General features: G+C 36.9%; 1 protein-coding gene across 1 annotated transcript; it reads left to right on the forward strand.

Annotated features, from left to right (window-relative positions):
- Nucleotides 1-5,661: 5,661 nt before the first annotated feature.
- Nucleotides 5,662-13,488, forward strand: LOC113113009 (kelch-like protein 31). Its single transcript, XM_026279092.1, has 3 exons — nucleotides 5,662-5,786; nucleotides 8,873-10,075; nucleotides 11,448-13,488. The coding sequence occupies exons 2-3, from the start codon at nucleotides 8,901-8,903 to the stop codon at nucleotides 12,178-12,180; spliced, it is 1,908 nt and encodes a 635-aa protein (XP_026134877.1). The 5' UTR covers nucleotides 5,662-5,786; nucleotides 8,873-8,900; the 3' UTR covers nucleotides 12,181-13,488.
- Nucleotides 13,489-13,930: the final 442 nt, after the last annotated feature.

Raw genomic sequence — 13,930 nt, forward strand, 5'->3', positions numbered from 1 at the left:
GTGGCATGGAGTCGATCAGTCTGTGGCACTGCTCAGGTGTTATGAGAGCCCAGGTTGCTCTGAAAGTGGCCTTCAGCTCTTCTGCATTCTTGGGTCTGGCATATCGCATCTTCCTCTTCACAATACCTCATAGATTTTCTATGGGGTTAAGGTCAGGCGAGTTTGCTGGCCAATTAAGAACAGGGATACCGTGGTCCTTAAACCAGGTACTGGTAGCTTTGGCACTGAGTGCAGGTGTCAAGTCCTGTTGGAAAATGAAATCGGCATCTCCATAAAGTTGGTCAGCAGCAGGAAGCATCTAAAGATTCCTGGTATACGGCTGTGTTGACCTTGGACCTCAGAAAACACAGTGGACCAACACCAGCAGATGACATGGCACCCCAAACAATCACTGACTGTGTAAACTTTATTGGATTGTGTTTCTCTCCTCTCTTCCTCCAGACTCTGGGACCCTGATTTCCAAAGGAAATGCAAAGTTGACTTTCATAAGAGAACATAACTTTGGACCACTCAGCAGCAGTCCAGTCCTTTTTGTCTTTAGCCCATGCGAGACACTTCTGACGCTGTTTTTTATTCAAGAGTGGCTTGACACAAAGAATGTGACAGCTGAAACCCATGTCTTGCATACGTCTGTGTTTAGTGGTTCTTGAAGCACTGAATCCAGCTGCAGTCCACTCTTTGTGAATCTCTCCCACATTTTTGAATGGGTTTTGTTTCACAATCCTCTCCAGGGTGCGGTTATCTCTATTGCTTGTACTCTTTTCCTTCCCTTCGCCTCTATATTAATGTGCTTGGACACAGAACTCTGTGAACAGCCAGCCTCTTCTGCAATGTCTTTTCCTCCCTGTGCAAGGTGTCAATGGTCGTCTTTTGGACAACTGTCAAGTCAGCAGTCTTCCCCATGATTGTGTAGCCTACAGAACTAGACTGAGAGACAATTTAAAGGCCTTTGCAGGTGTTTTGAGTTAATTAGCTGATTAGAGTGTGGCACCAGGTGTCTTCAATATTGAATCTTTTCACAATATTCTAATTTTCTGAGATTCTGTTTTTTGTTTTTTTTTACTTAGTTGTCAGTTATAATCATCAAAATTAAAAGAAATAACCATCTGAAATATATCAGTCTGTGTGTAATGGATGAATATAATATACAAGTTTCACTTTTTGAATTAAATTAGTGCAAGTAAGAAACCCAATTAACTTTGGGCTTCTTGGAGTGAGCAGAGATGATGCTCTTTGTGAGCTGCTTTAGTTTGTTCTCCCTCTCCTCTGACATGCGGCGGTACATCTCTTTCCAGGATTTATACTCCTCCAGCCAGGCATTTCTGAAGTCCTTCTGGCAGTGTCTTTCCGGCAGGTGGTCCATCACCCCAATGTACACCTGTGTCAGAAATATAAAATGTACACTAAATGCTTCAAACTGATACATGTAGATTAGATCCATATCTATATGGCACACACTGTTCCCAGCATTCTCAAAGACAAGAGTTAACTTCTTGCTGGATTATACTCCTCAATCCAGAGGAGCTGTTCAGACGTTCAACACTCTAGTACCGGTTCCAAAATATCGAATGGCAACCCTCCAATGTCATAGAGAGCGGCAAAACAGTCAAGGTCTTTAAAACCAAACTTAACTCACGCAAGTATTATATTGAGACCAAAATCATAATGTTAGATATCATATAGTCAATGTTATTCTGCAGCGCTCCAATTCATTGCTGGTACAGCGTCATTTATGTGATCTTACTTCCAGAGTACACTTGCATCTTATTATTCAGCCTTTGTCCAGTGAAGACCAGGGGCTCTTCATAGACATCAAATCCATAGCTCAGGTAGGCCTCAAAGGACATGAAAGGTGTTTCACAGCCATGCTCAGCAGATTTGTCAGTCTCCTCTTTTACCAATTTGTCTTTGGCCTTTTCAATCTTTTCTTCCTTGCATGCATCTCTTCTCTTCTCTCTCTGCTTTTGCATTGATTCAGGTCTTTTCAAAGATTGTGCAAGTTTCATATTCTCCTTTTTTTTTTTGCCAAAATCCTTCTCTGTCTTTTTGCTTTTATATTTTGCAAGCTCACAACTTGTCTTTTCCTTGTCGTGACTCCATGAGCCTCGAATAACACTTTAATCTTTTTTTGGCTCATCCTTTTTTTCTATTTTGGATTTGCTGGGCTTGATTTTGCACTTAATGTCAACATTCTGTGACATTTTGTTTTCAGTTCTGGTATTCTCAATTTTTGGCTTCTTTCTAAAATTATTCTCTGAAAGCTGGCTGTTTATCATGTTTATTCCTTTCTTGAACTTCTTTATTAAGCTGTTTATTTTGGGTTAGGCAGTCATCAGGCTTTCCCCCAATCGAACTGCAATTTAAAAAGAAAGAAAGAAAGAAAGAAAGAAAGAAAGAAAGAAAGAAAGAAAGAAAGAAAGAAAGAAAGAAAGAAAGAAAGAGGAAGTGGAGACTAGGATTATGTCACATGGAAAATATAATATCTCAAAGGCCAATAAAATACATTTGTTTTCGATTACAGATTTGTAGGCGCAGATGATACCTTAGAGTCTTTTGGAACAAGCGTTTTCCATCGATTCACCAATATTTCTGCCACCTTTCCAGCCTCATCATGTTTCTGAGTTGACGCCTTTACAATTCCTGTTTCCTACAAATATCAATAAAGCTCATGGGATATTTTCACTAAGAATAATGGAAAATTATTATTGTTATTTTATTTTATTTTTTTTCAATTAAAATCTTACAATAAGAATTTCAAGTGTAATGTCCAATACTTTTGTTTCTTCAAAATTTGTTCTGAGACAGAATAGGTTAAATTAAATAATCTAAGCAAATTAAATAATTTACTTGTTACCAGGTTTGGGCAAAAACCGCCTCTTTTCCAGCTAATAAGAATTTAAATTCCAACAAGCTGTTAAAATGAAATGACAATACAAGGAAAGATTTACTGAATTCAGTATCATCCGAACAACTGAAGCAATCATCCAAGCACATATGGTGTGGTTGCACGTGTTTCAACAAAATTGGCAAGAACATAACTCGTAAGAAGTTCTGTTTAAGCTTACCATCTTGCAAACCTGCTTCATGTTGTTTGATTCTATTTTGTAAACTTAGTAAACTAGAGCACTCTGGGAAATGAAGTTATTCCACAGTCCAGAAAATAAAAGTTAAAGACATGTAGTATGAATATGAATCAAATACAAATTTCTGTAGATACCATTTTAAACATTGATTGAATATGACCTAATGTTACTGAAAATACCCCATATGTTGTTGGTATCACGTATAGAACAGAATTATAAATCACTGTGTCCCTCCCATTTCCACGTGGCTGTTTAAAAATGTGAATTTGCTGAGCCAGCGCACTGGTCAAGCTCTATGTATAGGGAAACCTCAGCTGAGGTACTATAAATGGGCAATAAAATGACACCCACCCACCGGTTGTAAAATACAAGATACTGTGCGTGTGCACTAGAGGGGTTAATGCATTGTGTAGCCACATCAAAAAAAAATAAAAAAAAATAGTATTTTAAAAATGCACTACAAATTCACCAACACACTGACTGTTAATTTAATCAAAATAAGTACTGCCACATTGGCCCTTCAAGGCCTAAAGTGACAGACAGCCTACATGAGAGACAACTGCAGTGTTATTTTTAGAATGACCCCCTCTAAACTGCCTACCCCCCAACAACACCTCTCATCTTCCTGTCAACAGCTGCTGACACAGGCCACTACATTTTCTATTCACAGTACACCATCTTTTTTTCTGTGCAAAGAGTATAAATAAATAAATACATACCAAACCATTAATTTAAATCAAACTTAAGGCTTAAGTAGGAGACTGGGGCTAGCTGTCAAACTTACATTACCGATCGTAATGTAATAGGTATAGGTTATTTAATGGCTTTTCAATGGAATTTAAAACATTAAACAATTATATATATATATATATATATATATATATATATATATATATATATATATATATATATATATATATATATATATATATATATATATTTTTTTTTTTTTTTTTTTTTTTTTTTTTTTTTAGGTAAACTGACAGTTTACTAATTAAATACTTTGTACACTTTGAAGTATAGTCTCGGTAAACTACTAGTCTAGTAGTTTTATACTGAAAGTATACTCATAATTTTTTTAATGTGTATATATTTTGTTACATGAATATCTGAACACACAAAACATCCAAAGAAAGAACAAAGAAATCTGTAAACAAAAACATTTTATTCAAGCTTCATGCATTTTTTACAAACTTTAATGTTTTAAAAAAAAATAAAATAAAGAAATAACATTTGAAATAACACAAAAATCTGAAAAAGACTATTAATTGGAATCAGAATGATAATCAAAACGTAGATGGAGTCGATCAACACCCCAAAACTTGACTGTAATTATTACCTCTTCATTGGTCAACATTTTATTCCATAATGTTACAGTTTTGATGTCGTTTTATGTCAGATGATTGTGTTAGATTACATGTGTCAGTATCTGTTATTTCTTTTTTCTTCTTCACTTGTGTTTTTTTGGAAATTCTGTACAGAAGATGTGTATTAGCGCCATCTAACGTATAATAATTATAATGAACACACAGATTGTAGGAGTATAGCTCAAATATATTAAGACTTTTTGTAAGTATAAGTCAGGTATACTTAAATGACATTTTTAATTTATTTATTAGGAGAACAAAAAGCCCATTACTGAGAACTACATAAAAAGTAAACTAAAAGCATACTTTCCTATTTTTTGTTTAAAAGGACTATACTTATAGCATACTTGAATATACTTCTTTTTCGTAAGGACATATATTTTTCGTCACATTTATATGGGCGGAGACAATATAAATGAAAGTGTTTTCCTAGTTTGAAAGGTCTATTCAGAATCATTGCACACAAGCTGTTTGACTAATGAAGACTCATCGCAGGGCCTGCGTCCCAAACAGTCTGCAAATGCAAGAAGTCGATTAGTTACAACTTTGATCAATTCTGGAGCACAATGAAAAGACAAAACGCTTATTCTACTGACTGCATTTAATATTGAATGTAGCCTACAGCAGATGGGTCTGCTGGGCTGTTGTGTAGAGTCACACGGATACAGCCGTCGTGGCTGCTAAGTCCATTATATCGGACCAATCGAAATCCCAGTTTATCATGTCATTTTTAATGTAATATTGGAATTAGTTCAGTTTAATAATTTAAATTGGAAAATTTGATATAGGTTGCCTAGTTTTAACAAATAAAGTAAGGGAAGTTAAAAAAGAAACAAAAGGGAAAGATAGACTATGAGGTAACATGATACAGAAAACATCTTTGTTTGTTTTTTTGTTTTTTTAAGATTTCAGGATTCTTTATATAACTGAAGCACGTTTATTTTGATTATAAACCTTTATTTTTAAGAGTGTGGAAATGAGTTCATGAACTGCAGTCCAGTTGCGCTCCATCAGTATTAGGCTACACACATCCTCTAAACCCACTTTCTCCTTAATGTGTTTTCATGTTTGTTCTTCTCTTAAATCCAGCAGAGACAGTATCAGACTACATCAAAAGCATTTTATGCCAATCAGGTTTAATTATGACCTATTGGTGAAATAATGGAGCACCACATGCTCCGCACTGTTTGCGCAATCAGCCGCCTCTTCTGAGTGAGCTGGAGAGGAGGAGTTAATCAGCTCTATTCGGACCTCTGACACAACGTCTCTCTCTTCTGCACACCAACTTGGAGGTGCAAGTCTGTCTTTCTCCTCCACCTACTTCATCTCGACTACGGTAAGTGCGTTATATTTGTCTTTACACACAAACACAAAATGTTTTCTGTGGTATATTACAGCACCTAAGTTTAACAAAGAACTATCTCAGCAATTTCCAGTTTGACTGAAAGGATGTTGATTGTATGATTCTTGGGAACTGTTTTTCCCCTCAGAACCAGTACAAAAATAAATGAAAGTTGTTAGTGGACTTATATGAGACTTGTTAGTGGAAATAGTTTCTTATGTTTTATCAGGCTCTTTTCAAACACACACACCTTGTGTGTGTGTGTGTGTGTGTGAGAGAGAGAGAGAGAGAGAGAGAGAGAGAGAGAGAGAGAGAGAGAGAGAGAGAGAGTATGTAGTACAAAGACAGATCCTAATAGTATGAATCAGTTTACTGTAATATTTAACAAAATAACAGTTGTCTACAATGAAGTTACATGTTTTAGTTCTGAAATACTGAAAGGATAGATGGGATTAAATGACTTTGGGTCTATAAAAGGAACCTCAGAGCGATGGTACACTGCCTTTCTATTCTTGGCCATAGTTGTGATAACTTGTGACAGATGCAAAGAGGGGAATGCCGAGGTGATATGCTGCGATAACAACTCTTAAGTGTTTATTTTATTTTATTTATTTTAAAGAGTATTAGTATAACACTTTACACTTCTGATATTACTTTTTTTATTTATATTTATTTATTGAGTTCTAGTTTTCTTATTTTTTTGCTTCTTGTTAGAATGACACTAATAGTTAAGCAACACCACACGTGGTTTTGAAATATGAGAAATGACTAGAAGCGAGATCTGCTTATTTTTCCAATTTAATTAACATCAACAGTCACAATTCTAGGTTTCTATTTAAAATAATTAACAATTTGACAAGTAGTGTGTCAAGTTCTATTGATTGTAAGTCATTCTTGTCATCTTTTGTGGACAAGGTCTCTTAATATAAAGGCTTCGAATATTCCTCCTTTGGTCCAATGTGAGGTTAACCCAGGTTATAGGGAGGTATTGTTGGATTCTTTTTTAACCTGTTTCAGAGCACAATATTTGTGAGAATATTTGTGCGTCAGGAACTATAAGTTCTGTTATACAGTCTATAGTGAATAGTTCTCTTATTTCTGGATATGTCCCGGAGTAGTTAAAAATTGCTACAGTCCATCTAATTCTGAAGAAGCCTTCATTAAATCCTGCAGTGGTAAACAATTACAGACCTATTTCTAAACTACCTTTTATTTTAAAAAATATATAGAAAAGGCAGTAGCAATACAATTGTTGAAGGTTTTAAAGGAGAATAATATTTTTGAGAAATATCAGTCTGGTTTTACAGCTGATCATAGCACTGAAACTGCCCTTTTACGAGTGACAAATGATTTATTGATGGCAGCAGATGCTGGTGAATGCTCAGTCTTCGTACTTTTCAATTTGACTGCAGTTTTCAATACAGTTGACCTCTCTATTTTAATTAATACTTTGAAAACATGGGTTGGGGTTTCAGGGACAGAGCTGGATTGGTTTGTGTCTTATCTGTCTAACCCGACGTATTAAGTATTAGTTGAAGGTGAAGTAACGTTCTGCAGTTGTATGTGGGGTTCTGCAGGGATCCCTGTTAGGACCTGTTTGTTTTCTATTTACATGATCTCATTAGGTGCAGTAATTTGACGACAATATAAATGATCACTTTTATGTAGATGCTTTACAATTATACCTGTCATTGATTTCTAAGGACCTAGGGAGCCTAGAAGTTTTTCAATCATGTTTAATTGATTTAAAAAATGGGATGGCGTTAGGGTTAAATACGGAAAAGACTGAAGTGATGATAACTGGTCAGAGCTCAATTAGAAATCAGATTGAACGTGCTCTCAACATGGTTTTTCCTAATAATAAGCAGCTGCTAAAAAAATGTGGGTATTTATTTTATTTAACCTTTTAATTCCATGTCAAGAAGTTGGTTCAATCTTGTTTTTATCAGTTAAGAAATATACTCAAGGTGAGATGGTTTTATTTAATTTTAATGATACTGAGAAGCTTATTCATGCTTTTATATCTTCCAGTCTTGATTAGTGCAATGCCTTGTTTTCTTCTTTGAACTATCGTAACCGATCGTGGTTACAAATAGTGCAGAATGCTTCAGCGAGACTAGTGACATGAACAAAGTTAAATCAGCATATCACACCTGTTCTTGCCTCTTTACATTGGGTACCTGTTCATTTTAGGATAGATTTTAAGATTATCTTATAGACAAACAAAGCTTTACATGGCCTTGCACCTTTGTATTTATCCAAACTTTTGATACCGTACAAAACAGGGAGATGCCTACGATCCTCTTTTAATGAACTGCTGGTAGTTCCTAGAACTAGATTAAAGACTAAAGGAGATAGGGCATTTGTCTGTTTTTAAAGGTTGTTTGAAAACATATTTGTTTAAATGTGCCTATAATATTTTGTGAATTATTTTTTGCTTTTATTTTTAATTGTGTACTGCTTTTTATTAATGTTTTCTTTTTGTGATTGTGTGTTATATAGCGTAAAGCACTTTGTGCACAGAAGTATGAAAAGTGCTATACAAATGTAAAAAAAAAATAATAAAAAAAAAAACTACACTACAGATTTAAGTGTTGTTTTGTTGCTGAAAAATTTTTGATACATAAAGCACTGTAAAATGAAAGATCTCTTGCTCAGTATTAAAATGCTGCATGCACAGTTTGAGAGCAGGACTGCAGCCATTATACTGTACATATTTAGAGGGACATTTCCAAACCAGCCATTTTTATATGGTCATTTTATATGGTTTTTCAATAACTGATTATTAAGCTTTTGGTACAACCACTCTTTATATATATAGGTCACTAAAGCATATACATTGTTAAAGTCATATGTTGAAGTTTATGTTTTAGATCTTTCAGTTGATGTATGTTTTGTCAAGATTTAAAAAGTGTGTTATTGTGGGCTGTCAATGATTGTAAACATAGAAAGTGGTCACCTCCTGCATATTAACAGATCAAGAGTAATAGATTTGTTCAGATTCGTCTTTATACACTTATATGTTTTAAAATTTGTTCTTTGACTCATAATGTGTTCTTATTTTGTCAAAATTCCTTTAGGTCTTGGCTGTGACCCATTATTACAGTCATGGCACCCAAAAAGAACAAGGCCGCTAAGAAGAACAAAGCTGACATAAATGAGATAACAATTCTGGTAGAGGACAGTCCCACCAACAAAATCAATGGGCTCAACACTCTCCTGGAAAGCGGAAATGGTTTTAGTTGTATCTCAACCGAGGTCACTGACCCTGTCTATGCACCTAACCTCTTGGAGGGTCTTGGCCACATGAGGCAAGATAGTTTCCTCTGTGATCTGACTGTAGCAACCAAGTCCAAATCCTTTGACGTTCACAAGGTTGTGATGGCTTCCTGCAGTGAGTACATCCAAAACATGCTCAGGAAGGATCCAGCCCTCAAGAAGATTGAGCTCAGTGAGTTGTCCCCAGTTGGTCTGGCTACAGTCATCACTTATGCCTATTCTGGAAAACTGACCCTGTCTTTGTACACCATTGGTAGCACGATATCAGCAGCCATGCTGCTGCAGATCCATTCTCTGGTGAAGATGTGCAGTGACTTCTTGATGCGGGAGATCAGCGTGGAAAATTGCATGTATGTTGTCAACATTACTGACACATACAATCTGAAAGAGACGAAAGAGGCTGCGCAGAAGTTCATGCGGGAGAACTTCATCGAATTCTCAGAAATGGAACAGTTCCTAAAGCTCACCTATGAGCAGATCAGTGAATTTCTTACAGATGACTCGCTTCAGTTGCCCTCTGAGCTCACAGCTTTCCAGATCGCAATAAAGTGGTTAGACTTTGATGAGAAGAGGCTGAAGTATGCTCCTGATCTGCTGTCCAGCATCCGCTTTGGAACCATCTCACCCCAGGACCTTGTTAGTCATGTGCAGATCGTTCCCAGGATGATGCAAGATGCTGAGTGTCACCGTCTGTTGGTTGATGCCATGAATTATCACCTGCTGCCATTCCAGCAGAACATCCTGCAATCCAGAAGAACCAAGGTCCGTGGTGGCCAACGAGTGCTGCTCACAGTGGGTGGGCGTCCTGCCCTAACCGAAAAATCTCTCAGCAAGGACATTCTCTACAGAGATGATGACAGTGTCTGGAACAAGCTGACTGAGATGCCTGCGAAGAGCTTCAATCAGTGTGTGGCTGTTTTGGATGGCTTCCTTTACGTTGCTGGTGGTGAAGACCAGAATGATGCTAGGAACCAAGCAAAACATGCTGTCAGCAATTTTATAAGGTAAGATCCAATGCTGTTTCTTTAAAAGGATAGTTCACCAAAAAAATAATAATAATAATGCAAATTTTATGTTTATTTACTCACCCCCAGGCCATTGAAGATGTAGGTAACTTGTTTCTTCAGTAGAACAGTAAAGATAATTTTCAGGTGAAAATGCTGTCTTTGTCCATACACTACATTTTTGGGGCTGCTGACTTTTGAGAGTCAAAAAAACATATAAGGAGAAGACTTAAATTAAATTAAATTAAATTAAATTAAATTAAATTAAATTAAATTAAATTAAATTTAAAGTTTGCAAGCAAAATCCCATTCAGGAAGTTTGTGTTTTCACACAGATTTCTGACAACTGATCCAGAGCGATTCTACCTCTGATGCCATTGCATGACACTTAGAGCATGAACGCCAACGCATCTCAAGAGTCTCACTAGGTGGCCACCAGAGCTAATCGTGGCCGCTCTAGTTAACACTTGAGTTACCGGTCACGACAGTGCGTCTCAGAAACTGTTCTACGGACTGCTTCTGTCAAGATGCACTCATAGGCCTCTTTTGATTACATATAATGGCTAGTCTTGTCAAAATCCAGTCAAAATCCATTGCCATGACTTATCGCAAGAGGAATAAATTAAGTTTTAGTCGCATAACATCAGTTAATGAAAACACCATCATTTTGCAATACTTTTTATTGATAAAAAATTATCCGCAAAGTTTTGTGCAAATTTGTAATGGAAATGCACTGAGGCTTGCCTTTGCAGTCGCATCATACATCTTCTTGGTCCACCCAGTTCTTGGTCTGGATATTCTGGTTTAAACAAGTAGGGCTGTGCATAAAATTCCATGTCATCCACTTTCAGAGAGAAATCATCTTCCGCTATAAATTTTATGTAGTGAGATTTAGACGTTGGTTCTGCTGGTGAAGCTCTACATATGAGCCCTCACTCTCCATTGTAAACAAACGGCATCACCAGCTTACTTGTGAGTATGCGAAGATCGCGCTCCAGACAGTCGTGAACATGCTCAGAACCATTTGCCCAGGCTGTGGATAAAGGTAATAATGTTGTAAATAAATAATGTTCAGTTTCTTGCACAGACTGATCATTTCGCTTCATAGGACCCCATTGTATAGTCAGGAGACTCAAAAACCGGCAGCCACAGATGTGAGGTATATGAACCTCCAAAGACAGCAGTTTCACCTAAAAATCTTCTTTACTTCTTTACTGTCACCTAAATTTTGAATGGCCTGAGGGTTAGTAAATTAACAGCAGATTTTCATTTTTGGGTGAACTATCCCTTTCAGATGGCTTTATTGTCAAAAGTCCATTGGCATGTCTTTTTTTCCAAGCGATGCATAACGTACAAGTATTTCCCTCATTAGATATGACCCCCGATTCAACACGTGGATCCACCTGGCAAACATGATTCAAAAGCGCACTCATTTCAGCCTCAACACCTTCAACGGTCTCCTGTTCGCTGTAGGAGGGCGTAATTCTGATGGCTGCCAGGCATCTGTCGAGTGCTACGTCCCATCCTCTAACCAATGGCAAATGAAATCACCAATGGAAGTCCCTAGATGTTGCCATGCCAGCACAGTTATTGATGGCAAGATCTTGATTAGCGGTGGTTACATTAACAACGCCTACTCTCGTGCTGTATGTTCTTATGACCCATCCACCGATAGCTGGCAGGACAAGAACAGCCTGAGCACCCCGAGAGGATGGCACTGTTCAGTGACCGTTGGAGACCGTGCCTATGTTCTCGGCGGCAGCCAACTGGGTGGACGTGGAGAGAGGGTGGACGTCTTGCCAGTTGAATGTTACAACCCTCACTCCGGCCAGTGGAGCTACGTCGCCCCCTTGCTGACTGGAGTGAGCACGGCTGGTGCTTCCACCTTGAATAATAAGATTTACCTCCTGGGTGGCTGGAATGAGATCGAGAAGAAGTACAAGAAATGTATTCAGGTGTTTAACCCCGATATTAACGAATGGACTGAGGATGACGAATTGCCAGAGGCAACGGTTGGTATCTCATGTTGCGTTGTCACCATCCCCACACGCAAAACACGCGAGTCGAGGGCCAGCTCTGTATCGTCCGCACCGATTAGTATATAAGCAGCGACGGAATAGCCGGCAAAAGTAGAGTTGCTAAATGTAATTGAGTAAACATTTTTATCTTACTGTTTGTTCAAAATCAACTTTTCTCACAGATGCCAAAATGTATTGTCAGTTCGTGGCAACCTTGGAAATGTTGGATATCATATCACAACAAAAAATGACGAAGTTGAATTATGCATACACATTAACATTTATTTCTATAAGCCAACATTGTTTAAAATTTAAGCAATCTAAAAAAAACAACTAAAGATAAATGCATTTCAAAGATGGTTCCTAGGTTGTGAGAACAGGAAAAGTGAGAGAGATTTATAGATTTATGGAGGTTTATGGAAAAGGAAATGCATACAAACAATACAGGTTACAGTCATAATTTTAATTGGGAAATTATTTTCCAATTGGGGCCAATTCTACGGTTATGATTTGATTAGTCCCTTAATGTGCAAAATGGGGTAATTGCTACATTGCAAACTGTCCACATATATTAGACATTGTCCTCTGATCACCAAACAATGAAAAACCTTTAAAAATGCCTGCAGATATTTATTACATCATTTTTTTCCAATGATGCCATTCTTATTGCACTGTAGGCATGTGAGCTTGTAATTCATATTTATTTAGAATAATACAAAAGGAAGCACAGATTCCATGAGGAAGACCGGTTTTAACATTTCACCTACAACTACACTTAGGAGTAGGTGTTCATACAACCAGGCAGTTTATGTAATCATGTAAGACACCAACAAAGTGCTGCTGGCTCTTGGAAAATCAAGCAAGTTAATTATAAGCAGGGTTGCTGGCAGGAGGGATTACTGAGAACAACCTCCTTAGATCTAAATCATTAAGCCACACAGGGAGAAGTGCACATGTCCCCGGCCCTGTAGGATTTTAGTCGTGACCCTGTTTGACTCATTATACACTGAAAAAGAAAAAGAAAAAAAAAGACACTATTGTGTTGTGGGTGGTGATGTGAAGAACACTGAATAGGACATAAAAGGATTTACTGTGGTGACATATTTTGTAAACCTAGAGAATAAATAATTGTGAAAAAAGGTTTGGCCTGAACCATGTAGACAAGTATAAAATATGCTCTGTTTCCTGATGGTTCATGATTTTTAATATTTTGGTTAGAAAACATTGTAAGATAGGGGGAGAAAAGTGACATCTGGACACACTTCTGATTTATTACTTTAATAAGGTATTGCTTATTTAAGGTAAATCAATGGATTGTTCACAATATGCATACTGTGATACATGTTGTCAGATAATAAAGCTCTACATATTTATTAAAGCTTCTTAAGAAATGTTGCTGTTGACATTTTTTTTTGGAATCTATTTTGAAAATGACTAAAGAAGAGAGGGGGGTATTTCCTTAATTCAGACCTGTTTGACCAACCAATGAAAGACATTATTTTTGCATTTCTGTTTGGTGCAGCTAGTGGCACAGAAATAACTGCGTAAAGCACTACAAAAGGCATTGTTCAACCAAAAAATGATTTAATTACCCCAGTTGTTCAAAAGCTGTATACAGTAAATGTTTTTCTTCTGCTGAACACAAAAGAAGGTTTCTTGAAGAATATGGTCAACCAATTTTTCTCTCTCTCTCCATACTATGAAAGTCATTAGGGTCCAGCAGAAGAAAGAAATTCATACAGGTTTGGAACAATTGATGGTAAGTAAATAATGGCATAATTTCCATTTTTGGGTGAACTATCCCTTTACCGTTAGACTTTCAAGTTTACCAAGTAAA

Source organism: Carassius auratus, chromosome 13, assembly GCF_003368295.1.
Source record: "Carassius auratus strain Wakin chromosome 13, ASM336829v1, whole genome shotgun sequence".
In the NCBI taxonomy this organism is placed as follows: Eukaryota; Metazoa; Chordata; class Actinopteri; order Cypriniformes; family Cyprinidae; genus Carassius; species Carassius auratus.

What these genes read in the sequence shown, in the direction of transcription:
- LOC113113009 (XM_026279092.1), top strand. Translation starts at nt 8,901, where the DNA reads ATGGCACCCAAAAAGAACAAGGCCGCTAAGAAGAACAAAGCTGACATA. An exon ending in GCTGTCAGCAATTTTATAAG is followed by an intron (nt 10,076 to 11,447) that starts GTAAGATCCAAT and finishes TTCCCTCATTAG; the next exon opens with ATATGACCCCCGATTCAACA.